We start from the raw sequence: 13,820 nt of genomic DNA on the forward strand, positions 1-13,820 counted from the left end.
AGACATGGAAGCGAAACCGAGAACTACTCGGACATGTGTGAGAGACCTGTCACAAATCCGACCCGATTCTTGCAGGCGACAGCTGGTAAGATCTTGTTCACTGAGACGCAGCGGAAAAACAAGAACCCCTACAGGCGCCGTCCGCGGAACTCCCGGGCTTTTGTGGACTGTGTGCCGTCGAGGTGCGCCGCTCTGCGCGCCGTCTTTTCGCTTCGCTCGCCTTCCGGACGTACGCATCCTCCTCATACCTTTCTTTCTTCATCTCGCGCGCGCAGACGCGACCCAGCGCAACGCCTCCTACAGGGCTAGATCTGCAGGATCGCACAGGCACGACATAAAGACGCACGTTGATGCATCGACCTCGAAGCGCCCTACTGCCGCTGGCCGGCGCCTCCACACACTGGCGAATCTAGAGCATACCACCGTCAAACTCTTGCAGCCAGCTGAAGCGCCGCCTTGGGGGGCAACGCGACGTTTCTCCTCACTTCCTTTAGTTCAGCAAAGGTGCTTTCCAGGCCACGCATGAGACGCTTGACTCTGTCGATGTCTTCTTCTTGCGAGGCGCCCTCTGCCGCGAAGTCGTCGCGCCCTTCTGCTCGGTCGCGCTTCCTCCGGCCCTCGGCTTCGCCGTTTCCGCTTGGCGCCACCGGAGCCGCAGGCGCCCGACCGCGGCGCGTGTTCTCAAGGGACTGGAGATCGTCGATGATGGAAAGCAACTCGTTTTCGCCGTTGCCCCCGTCCGCCCGCGTACCCCTGCTTCGACCGCGGTCGGAAGGCCCACTTGCCTCCTTTGTCCCCAACTGTCTCCGGCGGGTGTCTCCGTGCGCGCCCTGGGGCGTCTCCTCCTCGCCCTCGCTCCCGACCGCATCCCAGGCGTCAAACAGCGAGCCCTCGGCGTCGTCCTCCGACAGACTGTTGTCGGAGACCGGTAAAAACATTTTGTAGTCTTCTTCGTCGAGCTCTGAGTGCCCTTCTTCGCCGGGCGCCTCCGCAGCAGACGCAGCCTGCGGGGAAGCGGCGGTGTCCGCTGATTCAGGCACGAGGTCAAAGTCGTCGTCTTGGTCGTTCTCGTCCTCGCGTGCGTCGCGGTCATTCTCGGATTCCTCCTCACCGTGTCGCTTGTTCTGCGCCGGCTTTTCTGCACCGTCCTCCTCTTGGTCGGACCCTGCGCCGGGGTCCTCCATATCGGCCTCTGCGGCGTCGCTGCGTCGCGCCTCGCTGCACCTTCTCGGCTCTTCCTCCTCTTCTTCCTCTTCTGCGCGTTCGTCTTCGCTGCGTCGCCGCATTTCCTCCTCTTCTTTTCTGCGCCGGAGTTTGTCTTCCTCGCGCTCCATGGCTTCCTTGATGAGGCGGAGTTCGACCTGCACACCCGCGGCAGTTTGCATCTGTGGATTCAGAAGGACGAGCTCGAGAATGCGCAGCTGCTTTCGCAGCCACGAGGAGGGCAGCGCGGTCTCCTCCGCGCGCCAGACGAACTCGCGGTTCTCCGATGCCTCAACAGGCTTGCCACCCAGCGCCGCGCACACCCAGAGACCGGCCGCGACGCTCGGCAGCACGCCGTGCACCACTCGGAAGCGGACGCCGCCCGCCTCGTTCTCTTCGCCCCGCGTCCGGTCCCCTCCCCCTTCTGCGCCGTCTTCTTCGGTCTCCGCGGGATCGGCGACGGCCCCAGGATCCCGCTCCTCTTCGCGCCCGCTCGCGGCGCTGAGCACGAGGTGTGGGACTTGCCGCTGCGTGAGGATCTCTGCCTCGTCGGCGCTGTCCTCTGCCGCGGCGGCAGCCTCCGCAACGACGGCCTCGCGCTCCGCGTTCCAGCGCCGCAGACTCGCCAGCAGGCGCTGCAGCGGACGGTCGCCCTGGAGCAGGTCGCGGTGAACAGGGTCGCTCTCCAGGAACTCGCGCCAGACAAGCAGCTTCGCAGCCAGCAGGTATCTGTGCCGCGTCGTCGGGCGCCTCGGCAGCGGCGCCGCACTCCGCATGAGGCTCGCTAGCGTGCGCACGACGGGATGATCTGCCGCGCGCTCCTTCCGACGCCGCGAAGGCGAGCCGCCTCCCCCTCCCAAGCGCTTCGCGCGGTCACGCTGCCGCCTGCGGTGCTTCTTCTTTCGCGAGAAGCCTTCGCGGGCCTCCTCTTCGTCCGCGCCGCCCCACACGCGCTCGCCTTCCTCCTCCTCCGCCTCGCGGCTCGCAGGCGCCCGGTCGCCGCGAATGCCCTGAATCAGCACGTCAAGCTCCTGAACGCAAGAAAACGACGCACAGATGGCAGTCAAGCTCGCCGAAACAGAGACAGAACCCGCAAACCCACTACGTGCCTACACGGAGACAGGCCTGCATGCAACCATGCAGACGCATACACACATAGAAATAAGTACATGTATGCATATATATATATATATATATATATATATGCATACATGTGCGGGAGGAGACATGGTGACCGCTACGCCCGCGCTGAATAGCAGAGAAAGAGAACGTACACTGGTAGGCATGCGTGCGTGTATATATATATATATATATATATATATGTACTGACGTATTTATGAAGGTGAGTCCTACATATATATATATATATATATATATATATATATATATATATATATATATATATATATATATATGCGAGCCGCGGGGCGGAGAAGCTGCAAGCGAAGAGGACCGAAATGAAGCCGTAAGGGTCAGGCAAAGCGCACTTACGTCGATATCCTTGCTAGCAAAGTTCCGAAGGGCTTCCACGCGATCCTCGAAGATTTCCGCGTCGACGTCAAGAGGCAGCTGCCACAGGAGCGGCGCGCCTTCTTCTGTTTCACCTGAGAAAACACAGCGCCTCGACAAAAAAGTCCACATGGCCAGAAGGCCGCTTCGCCTGCTGAACGGCAGCCTGTCTCTTTGAATCGCTTTGTCACCCTTCTTGCCGCGAGCGCTGGCCTTCGCGCCCGCGGCCCTCCACCGCTCTACGCCTTTGCCTCGAATTTTGGCTTCTTTCCTATGCGACAGCAGCGGCACGGCCGCCTTAGCTCTCGCTTCAGGTACCCGTGTGTCAAGCGTCCTGCCTGGCTTTCGTTTGCTCTGTTTTCCGCTCACCTTCGTCGCCCCGAGAGAAGTCCCTGAAGCAGCCCATGGCGGACAGCGTCTTGCGCAGGTCCCTGCCCTCGCCGATCGCCTCGAAGCCAAACCAAGCGAACTGCTCGACTCGCAGCTCGAGGGAGCCTTCTGGATCGCGCTCCGCGGCCTCTTCGCGCGCGGCTAGCTGCTCAGAAACGGCCTGGAAGACTCCGAGGAGATCGGCGACAACTGCGTCTGCGGAGCGCGCACCAAAGAGTGCGTAGAAGGGCGACCCAGCCGCGGCGGACGCGGCGGCCTGCGAGGCCGCGTCGGCTGTCTCCGCGGTCGCGCCGGAGACGAAGAGACTCCCGTGGACGCCCGCTTCGCTGCCGGAGGCGGTCTCGCGGCGTTCCTCCTCGCGCTCCTTCTCCTCCGCCTCGAGCCGCTGGAGGTGGAGACGGAGACTCAAGAGGGCCTCGGCAAGCGCCGCAGAGTTGAAGATGAACGGGCGCCGCCTGACGCGCCGGCTCTGCAGCGTCGCCCGCGCCTCCTCCCGCTGCAGAATCTCCGCCGCGCGCCCCTCCACAGCCTGAGCACGCAGAGACACAACAACGGCCGCGGATGGCACAAGAGAGGAAAAAACGCACACCGGAAGCGGGGAACCCGCAAGCATACGAGACAAGAGACACGGACATACAGCCGCACACACACACACACACACACACGCTGAGCCAGTCAATCAGTCAATTACAAACAGGAAAACAAAGAGACAAACACACAGACGCAGGGAGAATCCAGCGCGTATGATTCCGGCCGCAAGCCAACGGCGCAGGGGTCGGGCGCAGCGCAAGCGGTCCCGGCGACGTCGAGGGCCGCAGAGGGACTTGCGGCCTCTTACCTCGCGGTTCAGGTCGACGAGCTCTTTGAGCTTCTTCACAGCGGCTTCGAGGACTTCCTGCGGGTGCTGCGGCGGAATCTTCCAGACGCCTTCGTCTTCCGCGTCTGCGCGCCCAGGCGCGCTGCGCTTCTCGGCGCCCATCGCCTGCATAAGGCCAGCGAACTCGGCGCTGGCGAGCACCGCGACGGCGGCGACGCCCCCCTCCATCGGCTCCTCAACGGTCACGTCGTCGAGGAGGAAGTTGTCGCGCGCAGCACCGGCGGCAGCGTCCATGCGGAGGACCTCGCGCAGGCGGCAGGCGTCTGCGAAGTTGCTCGCGAGGCCCTTGAGCAGCTGCGCAAACTCCATTTCCGCCTTCTCGCTACCGCTCTCCGGCAGCGTCTCGAAGAGATCCCAGACCGACAGCACCGACCCCAGCAGCGGCGGCAGCCCTGCGCGCGCCGCGGACGCGGCCGGCACGTCGGCGGCGTCGCGCGGAGAGGCGGGCTCCTCCTCGTGGTCTGGGCAGAAGTCCGAGGGGAGCAGCTCCGGATTCGACAAGTAGAGCTGCTGCAGCCGCTTGCGCACCGCCCGCGCCGTCTTCCCCAGCGTCGTCGCGATGTACTTGTCCCAGTCGTTGATCTGGGGAAAAAACAGCCAGCAGACAACCGAGATCAAACACGAAAAAAAAACCGAGTACAAAAATGGGCGAATATCTACATGTGTGCGGATATTTCTGTGTATATATATGTATGCATATATATATGTGTCTATGGTTGTGGGTCTGTATGCAAGGCCGTGGGCTCTCTTTGTTGGGCGCTCTCGAGTTCGTTTGCGCTGGCCTCACGTCTCGGTAGGTCATGTATTCGCGAATGAGCATTTCGTCTTCGTGTTTGTCGAATTTGTTTGCGGCGCCGCGGCCGCCGACACAGCCTGCCTCGTCCACAAGGTTTCGCCTGCACTCCGCGGCGGCGTCGAGAGGCGCGAAGAAGCCCTGCTCGGATTTCTGTTTCGCGAGGGCTTCAAGCAGCAGCGCATCGGAGCCCGCCGCGTAGTTGGAGGCAATCGAGGCGAAGGTGCCGTCCGATGTCGGACAGAAAAGCTCGAGCGCCGGCGACTCGCCGAAGCCTCCGCGACCCGCGGACTTCTTCTTCGAAAAAAGCAACTCCAGAGGCAGGAACGCGTTGTTTCCCTTCGCGCCCTCCTCGCCCTCCGAGGCGCCGCCAAAGAGCTTCTCAGCCGCGTCCGCAGAGGCCACCTCCGCCCCCTCGAGCGCGGCCTCGGAGCCGCAGCCCCATAGGAGGAAGAAGCGCTCGACGACGCCCTCGGCGAAGGCCGCGATCCACGAGATGCGGGGATCGGAGTGCGCGCGCGAGTCGTTCAGAATCGCGCGGAAAACCAGGAAGAAGGAGACGTCAAAGAAGAAAACAAAGTTCTCAGGACGCGATCCTTTGTACGCCAACACGAGCTCGAAAAACGACACGATCGCAGAGTTCACAGCCACCGCGTTCGTCGAGTAGTGCGAGAGCTGCAAGAAGACAGAAAGAAGTAAAGCGGGAGACACAACAACAATTTACAGAAGGAAACGAAGGCATAGTGGAGGCGTCCGCGCCTCACCAACCCCTTCAGCAGCTCCGGCGCCACGCGCCTACACCGCAGACGCCTCGCTGCCTGCACGTAACTGCCATCCGCAAAAGAAAATATGTTTATATGCGGCGAACGCGCATCTCGTGAGCGTCTCTACCTTCCTTGCACGCGAACCCTCTCCTGTTCGCGTCAGGCCTTCTGCGCCTCGTTGCGGGATCCTGCGGCCTCCGCGGGCGCCTGCCCGATCTAGCAGGCCTGGAGGCTCCTGCGTACCAGCGTCATGGCTTGGGAGATGATTTCGCCGCGGAGGAACTCTTGCACGACGTCGTCGACGGTCACGTTGCGCACGCCGCTACCAACACCGGGTTCTTCGGCGCCGCCCAGGAAGGCCTCCGAGCCCTTGAGCTCGTCGGCATCCTCTCCGAACAGGCCCGCAGTCGCCCTGCCGCACGCGGCCTTTCGAGGCGCGCCGAGTCCGCGGGCGGGGAGCCCGACGACCTCGATCGCGCCGCCGATCGCCTGGAGGAGAGAGACGAAGATGAGGACGATTTCGAGCGCGTAGAGGAAGACATCGGACTCGAACGAAGAGAATTTGAAGTTCTTCATCACGTGTGCAAGCGTGCCCAGCACGCCGCGCTTGATCCACAGTGCCAGCTGCGTTTTCACCGCCTCCACGATCTCCTCCTTCCTCGAGTGGACGTGGACTTGCAGCAAACGGAGCAGCTGACGCAGGCACTGGAGACAGGAGACCAGCAGCGGCCGCGAGCCGCGCGCAAGCGACAAAACAAAAACCGCGCGGTGCAACAGACTTGTCAGAAAGTCCTGAATCAGCGCCGTCTCGTAGCCCTGCAGGCAGAAAATCAAGTCGATGCGATCCAACAGCGCCGCCGACCCACTCGGCCGCGCGCGCGCGAGCCTCAGCCGGTTCACCGTCTTGAAGTACGTCACCTCGTAAGCGAACACCCAAGAGATTAGGTTCAGCAGCAGCTGCAGAAAATTGAGAGAAAACGGGACAAAACGGAATAATAAAGACGGGACTCGGGAGTCCGGGACGCGGCACGCGAGACGCAGAAACCTGCAGAAAAGAAGCAGCACGAAGAGAAGGCGACAGCGACAGGGCCGCGAGGAACTTGTCTGGCTGCTCCGTCGGCGCCCGTCCCGCCCCTCGCCATCCTGTCACCATTTTTTGCATTATCTCTTTTACCTCGGCGTCCCAGGGGCAGTGGTAGTCGGTATCGACCTCGCGGAGCAGTTCCTTGATGCCTGCTTCGACGAGGAAGGCGAGGGAGTAGAAGCGGCCGCAGTAGAGGTCGTTCTCGTGGGTATCTGGGTTGACAGGCGCCGTGAACAGCTCGTCGATGCCGAGGAAGCCGCAGACCAACTTTTGCAGCGAAAGCACCTCCTCCTTCGAGAACACCGTCCGCATCCACGCGGCCTTCGAGGCCAGCGCGGCGAGCGGCGCCTTGGGCTTCTCCTCGCGTGCGGCGGGGGCGGCGTCCGCGCCTGTTTCTGCATCGGGGTTGGCCTCCTCCCGGTTCTCCTCTTCGAGATCGAACGGCCGTAGGGCGAGCGCGCGGAAGGCGAAGAGGCGCTCGTAGTTCACGAAGCGCCGCTGGTCGCGGAAGACGCACGTCTGGGCTGCGCGGCGATTGCGCTGCTCCGCCGCGACAGCCCGCGCCGAAAGGAGGAACTTCCGCGCCTTCAGAGGATCCAAACGCGATAGAAACTGAATGTATGCTCGCTGCGAACGCTTCTGCGCGCGATCCTGCAGCGTCGCCAGCCGATATCGCCGAGACGACAGAGACGAAGAAGACGGCGCACCGGCGGACGAGCTCGAGGGCGCCGACGACGAGGAGGCAGAGGGAAGATCGGAGGAGGACACGACGCCAGTGACGATCTGGAAAAGGGAACCACGCACCGGCCGCGTACAGCGCACCGCCACTCTCGCACCACAGAGCCCCGCAGCACAATAGACACCCAAGATCCCGATGTACGCAGATACCTCTCTGTCGGTCTATGTATCTACCTGTCTACCTGTGCATCCGTATCGACCAATCTATCTTTCTATCTGTTTCTATCTGTCTGTGCACCAGTTCGCTACATTTATCAACCAATCTGACTCTTAGCCAATCTGCACCTCTACCTAAACTTTCGTGCGCAGCAGAGGCCTCGGCGCTGCGGCGGCCGTGCCCCCCAGACCGTCGACGGCCGCTCTCTCCGCGGGAAACAGCGGACGAAGAAAGTATGGAGAAGGCGAGCACAACCCCTTGAGCTGGACACGCGTCCGCAGCTGTCTGCTTACCTCTGCGACAAGCTCTGCGAAGGCGAGCGGCGGAATCGCCGCGAGAAGGCCGTGGACGGTGCGCAAGACCATCCAAACGCGCTCCATCAGCTCGGCGTGCACGTGCGTGACCGCCCACTGCCCAAGGCCTCCCGTCATCTTTTCCAAGTCGTAAAATTCGTTTTCTAGAAAGAAGAGACAAAACAGAGACACGAAGTGATCTGTCTACACACGGCGTGATAGCAGTTGGACACCGGTCGGACTGGCGCTCGACAGCGCGAGAGAAAGAGAGGCCTTCGCGAGGGGGGGTTCACGATGTGTGACTCGCCGAGAGCTCCGCCTTCTCCGCAAAACGTTTTGAGATCCACGAAAAAAACAGGCCAGGTGCAGGCACATACGCGCCCCGCAAAGCAAAGGAAACACACAGGAAAACAGATACAGAGAGAGGGCAGCGCCAGTGCAAAGCCTCTAGGCGCTGGATATCGGTTGATACCCGAACTGCTTGCCTCTCTGAAGCATATGCATACACACAGACATGCATGGTCATACACATATACATATAAATACAACTAAATATACACACACATATATATAAATACATGTATAGATGTATGCATATATATGTATATATGCATATCGTGGTACCTTGGGGAGAGGAGGAGGAAGCGAGCTCGACGAGCGAGAAGGCCTTTTGCATCTTGGCGAAGAGGTCGGACTGCGTGTCGCGCAGCAGGAGGTGGAGCAGACTGACGCCGCCGAGGGGATGCAGAGACGAGGAAAGCGCCTGAAAGGAAACGGCCGTGATGAGACAGGAGGCGTCAGACTCATACTGTACAGAGAGGGAAGACCGCCGGAGGACGAGTGCCGAAAAAGAAACAGACGCGGCGAGCACAGACCGAACGGGTCGCCAGCTCGGCAGGTGGCACAAATCTCGCCCTGTGCGTCGCCTATGGCCCCCTCCATGCCGCGTCCTCATTTTTTCCGTTTTCTGGTCTTCTGCGGTGGCGCACCTTATCCCTCTTCTGCTGAAGCATGGCGGCGACGAGGGAGAGCTGTGTGCCAGGCGTCACTGCGAGAGAATTTGGCAGCGACGGCGGAATGAGCAGCACCGCGCAGACGAGGATTCGCAGATTCTGAAGAAGCGTCTCGGCCTTCTCGAGGTCCTCGCGGTTGCTAAAGACAAACACAACACCAACAACGCCGGCGCGGGATGCTGCTCGGGCTCTGTGGTTCCACAAGTTTTCCAAAAAAAGAAATTCAATACACACTGCATACACCAGAGAGCTCGTCTCCCTTCTCGCTGTCTGGCAGCGGCCGATGACAGGCGACACTCTCAGGCGCACCAAGTCACACACGCACACACGGTCTTGGCTTCTGTCTCTTCGGAGTAGCAGACGGTTCGCTGTGGAGTCGCAGAGCCTTATCGACAGCGAAAACGCGTCACAGTCCCGGCTGGCTATAAGGGCGTTCTGAAGATACGCAAATACTCTGATATTTTTAACAGGGACGCCGATGTTTGCCGAGGTTTGGAAATCAGGATACGCACAGGCATTCCATCGCAACGAGTCACAAGAGGTTCGGATGAAGACCGAAACCCCGCTTGGCTGCGAGAAGCGGAGACAAGCGAGCCGCAGCGCGAGTGTTCGAAGCAGCGGCATCGCAGAACTGTAGAACGCTGCAGTGAGGAAGGCAAAACCCTGAGGGAGGCACCCAACGCCTCTGAGGCGGCTTACGAGCGATTCAAGTCGTGCAGCGTCTCGGTGACTTGGAAAATCCGCTCGCGAACGTCCTCCAACTCGCTCATCGTCTCGCGCGCCTCCTCCGCCAGCGCCGCCCTCGAGCCCCCCTGAAAACCAGAAGGGAACGTCAAAGAGAGCGAACACGTTCACGTCTTCATCCTCGAGATGCCTGCTTGGGCCTATCCTCTCGAATCGCTTCATTTACTTGTGCTCCAAACACCGCGCGAGGCTGGCTGTGATTCAGGCTTCGCGGCTTCGGCGCTTGCCCTAAACTGAACCTCGCAGAGGCTCACGCTTCGCTCTGTCTCTATATTGGAATGGCGCTCGCGCGCGCTGTCTTCCCACACGCCTCCGCCACGCCTCCACGACACATCGGGACTTCCTTCGTTCTCTCTGGAGTCGCGCGCATACGCGACTGGGGCCTTACCGACGCGCGCCTGAGGCGGTGCGTGAGGAGACTCTCTTGGTCGTCGCCCTGCGCCTGGACCTCCTGATCCTGCAGCTCCTTGAGGCGCGCCTTGAGCTCGCGCTCGCGCCTGTAGAGCGCCTCGCGCTCCTCCACGAAGGCGTCGAGACGCCTCTGCTGCTCCGCAGTCCTGCAAGCGAGAGAAAAAGCGGAGCAACGCCTGCGCTGACGCTGAAGACGCGCGAACAGACGACCCTGCCGCACTCGCGTAAGAAAAGAAGATGAATTCGTGAAGCCTCGCAAAGCCTGCGCGCTTCAGACCGAAGCGGATCCCGCTCTAGTGCAAGGAACGAAGAGAGGGCGCCAGCGGCGAGCCTCCCTCGAGTTACTTTCTTCAGCGTGCGACGGAATCGTCATGGAAGGCTGTAGAAATGCCGACGTGAACGGGGCACTCGGCTGCAGGGCTCACGCCTCGCGTCACAGCTGCTGCCGACGTCTATCAGGCTTTCGCGTTTCCGTCATTCTCACCTCCCGCCTCGATCCAGAAAATCCTGCTTATCCATGAAGACCGAGGAGAGCAGCTGCCACAGACTGGCGCAGCAGAGCGCCTTCTTCGCGTCCTGAGAGAGATAAAAGCTCGAAAGTTGAAGATTTAGAGTTTACTCGGTCCGTGGTCGAAGGGATTAAGGCGACTCTGGTGCTGATGCAGCGGCGCATTGCCCCCCCTCGCCTGCTCCGTGCGGTTGGTCGTATGGCTGAGTTTCCGCAGGCGAGTCTTCTCGTTACGATTACCTGCATGCCTCGGTAGTACTTCATGATGATGCGGCTGCGTTGGCGGCGCTCCTGCTTGACTTGTTCGTCTTGGTACAGCGTCTCGTCGTCGTAGAAGGCCTTCTCTGCGAGTTTTTCGGCCTCAGGCTGCTCAAGGCCCAGGCGCCGGCGCCGCGCGCGGAGCTCCTCGTAGCGCTTCTTCTCCTTCTTCCGCGTCTCGTCGACGCGCTTCAACTCGTCCAGCCACGGCGCAAACTTTGTCCAGTACTGCGAACAAGCGAGACACGCAAACACACGAGTCGCCCCGCGCCTGCGTTCATTCTGAGCTGCCCTCAAGCTCCCCGGACGCGGCACGCGACCCGCGCCTCCTGGCAGTCTTTCTAACTTTTTCTGTGATTTTTCTGCATTTTCACCTGAATCCAGTCGAGCGGCGGAGGGCCAGCGAGGAAGGTGAGGCAGCGGAGCAGCTGCACCAGCAGGTGCTGCTGGTGCGCAATCTGCTGGGCGTCGTCCGATCCCTCCACGGCGTCGTAGCGCGCGGCGATGGCCGCCCAGAGCGGCGCCAGGCGCCGCGCGACGAGATTCTCCCTCTGCGCAAGCACCGCGGAGAGACGGCACACATGCGAAGGCGAAGGAAGTGAGAAGTCTGAGAGGGCGACACACAGGCGCACCTGCGCAGCACAGACCACACCGGCGACGCGGAAGGAGAAGACTGACGCCGCCCAGCCCGCGCCCCGGGCAGCCCGCAGAGAAGGACTGAAGAAAAAAACGCGCGTAGATCCCTGCAGAGCCGCCGAGAGACAGCTGCGGGAAGGCGGGAAGTCTTACGAAGATTGCCGTCGCACAGAATCGCGGGTGCTGGTAGAGCATATGACCGTCTTCGAAGTCGTAGAGCTCCTGCGCACGCGGGCGTCGCAAGCTGGTAGAGCAGCCTTCGCGCTTCAACAGCAAGTTGATGTCCTTCAACTGCCTCAGCGCCTCGTCTGTGACCGTCACAGAAACCTGCGAGCCGGCGCCGCGGCCCCCCGCGGAGGACGCAAGGGGGCCAGCCGCGTCGCCGGCCTGCTTCGCGTCGCCGTTCGGCTGCGCCTGGGCGGCCTGCGCCGCCGCTGGCGTCGCCGCAGCAGCCTGCTTCCCGCCGCTCTTCTGTGCGTACGCCCCGAAGCGCCCGACCGGCTTGCGCGTCCCGAAGATCTCCTTCATCACCTTCACCATCTTGGGAGCCAAGGTGCCAGTTGCGCTCGGCGCGGCGGCCGCGCTCGAGGCGCCAGGCCGCCGCGCATAGCTCGCGCCAGCAGTGGGCGCCGGCGGGGGCCCGGCGGCGGCGAACGCCAACGAGCCGCCTCGCGCCCCTTGGGCGAGTGCAGGCTTATCCACGGCGGAGCGCTGCGAACCCCAGGAATGCCGCGCCGAAGAAGAGCTCGACAGACGCAGCGGCGGCGCAGACGCGGGTTGACTCAGCAGCCGCGCGCGGTTGCTCGGACGACGCGATAGACCGTCGCTGGACGCGCCCTCGCTGCCACTCGGCGCCGCCGTGGCCGCAGGTGTAGGTACACCCTCCGCTGGCGCGGTGAAGGGGTTCGCGCTGGGGGCGGTGTCGGCGGAGGCTGCGTGCGCGTGGACGACTTCGGTGTGAGTGAGGGAGTTGAACGCGGCGAGGAGAAGTTTTTCCTTCCGGCTGCGCGCCTCGGAGTCCTTTAGCAGCACGCGCGGCGCGTAAGGGACTTCCTCGTCGTAGGTCTCCGCCTCGCCGTCGTCCGCGGCCCCCGCGGGCGCGCTCGAAGTCGTGCGGTTCGCGGCTGAGGACGCCGAGCCCTGGATGTAGTCTTCGGCGTCCAGCAAATCGTTCTCCTCTTCGTCCTCTACCTCTCCCTCTGAGGCGCCCCAGAGGAACTTCTCCGCCTCCTCCTTTTCATTGCGGGATGCGCCCTCTGCGTCGCTTTCGCCATCTGCATGCGCGGAGCCAGTTCGCCGCCGCCCGGCCTCCGAAATATCATCGTCATCCAACGTATCCGATGAGGACGCCGAAGCACGCGAGAACGAGCGCGACGCGGAGCGCTCCTCGTTGCTCTCCATCGCGTCCGCGCGCGGAGTCGGCGAGCCGAAGAGAGACATCGTGTGCCGGAGAGACTCGGGGGACGAGGCGCGCGCGAGGACGCTGAGAACTATAAGCGAGAAGATGGAGAAGAGGGAGACAGGAAAGACAACTGAGACCGACACCGGAGCAGAGCAAGAGAAGAGGACGGGAAGTGAGGCTTTTGCGACAACTGTCGGCGCTTCCCCCCTCGGTGTTCCGCGGTGTGCGAAAGACGACGGGAAAGTGTGGGCTACTTCATCTTAAACGGGCTTCGCTATCCCCTCAGAAAATCCTTTCAAATGTGAAGACACGATCTTAGTTGTCTGTTTGTCGAGAGCAGGAGGAAAAGCGAGGGAAGACAACAGAGACTCGCATGCGTGTCTCGCACCCTCCATGCGCGGGCGGAGCGACCAACAAGACAAGGGCGCCGAAGAGCGCGAAAGGCGAAGGAACGAAGGTCGCGAAGGCACCAACTGAACAAATGTCAGAGGAGAACAACGTTCGGCAACACAGAGCTGCTTACTCGCTCTCGGACGGCCGCCTCTTTCGGCTTTTCGAGCCGGTGTCCGAGGCTTCTGAAGTTGCGCGAGACTCCGCGGGCGAAACTGCACACAGTGAAGTGTACGTACATCTGAACCCGTGGACACAAGTGGACTCTTGCATCGACGCGATTGCATTTTCAGGTAGAATGCGACACTTCAAGCACACTTCACCGCAGTTGAAGACTATTCAGCAGCCCAGAGGCGATTCCTGCTTCTTGCTCGCTCGGATATTCAGCACCCGTTCCGATCTGTCTCCTCGCTGCGAGAGTCGCGTAGGCAGCTGCCGCGCTGTGAAAAGACGCGGGCGGGAAAAGCGAGACAGCAGCGAATGAGCAGAGACTCTGGAGCCTCGGTCCCGAGTTCCGCCGCTCCCGTTGTCTCGCTCTTTGCCTGCCGGCTCCGTCTAGCCCTTTCTTTCTGAGTCACTTCCTGTGTGGCTTCGGATTTATGTTGCACTCGCACTGTTCCTTCTTTTTTGAACGCTGCCAAAGGCCGGGT

The 13,820-nt window shown here is 61.7% G+C and overlaps 1 protein-coding gene across 1 annotated transcript; it reads right to left on the reverse strand.

Annotated features, from left to right (window-relative positions):
* Nucleotides 1–425: 425 nt before the first annotated feature.
* Nucleotides 426–12,818, reverse strand: BESB_033630 (uncharacterized protein; the record flags this gene model as incomplete). Its single annotated transcript, XM_029361949.1, has 16 exons — nucleotides 426–2,234; nucleotides 2,695–2,807; nucleotides 3,082–3,631; nucleotides 3,941–4,561; nucleotides 4,767–5,447; nucleotides 5,780–6,493; nucleotides 6,711–7,403; nucleotides 7,809–7,972; nucleotides 8,433–8,571; nucleotides 8,798–8,960; nucleotides 9,521–9,633; nucleotides 9,954–10,122; nucleotides 10,461–10,552; nucleotides 10,725–10,970; nucleotides 11,117–11,293; nucleotides 11,532–12,818. 16 exons carry the CDS (start codon nucleotides 12,816–12,818, stop codon nucleotides 426–428), a joined length of 7,731 nt encoding a protein of 2,576 aa, XP_029220914.1.
* Nucleotides 12,819–13,820: the final 1,002 nt, after the last annotated feature.

Source organism: Besnoitia besnoiti, chromosome II, assembly GCF_002563875.1.
Source record: "Besnoitia besnoiti strain Bb-Ger1 chromosome II, whole genome shotgun sequence".
Lineage (NCBI taxonomy): Eukaryota > Apicomplexa > Conoidasida > Eucoccidiorida > Sarcocystidae > Besnoitia > Besnoitia besnoiti.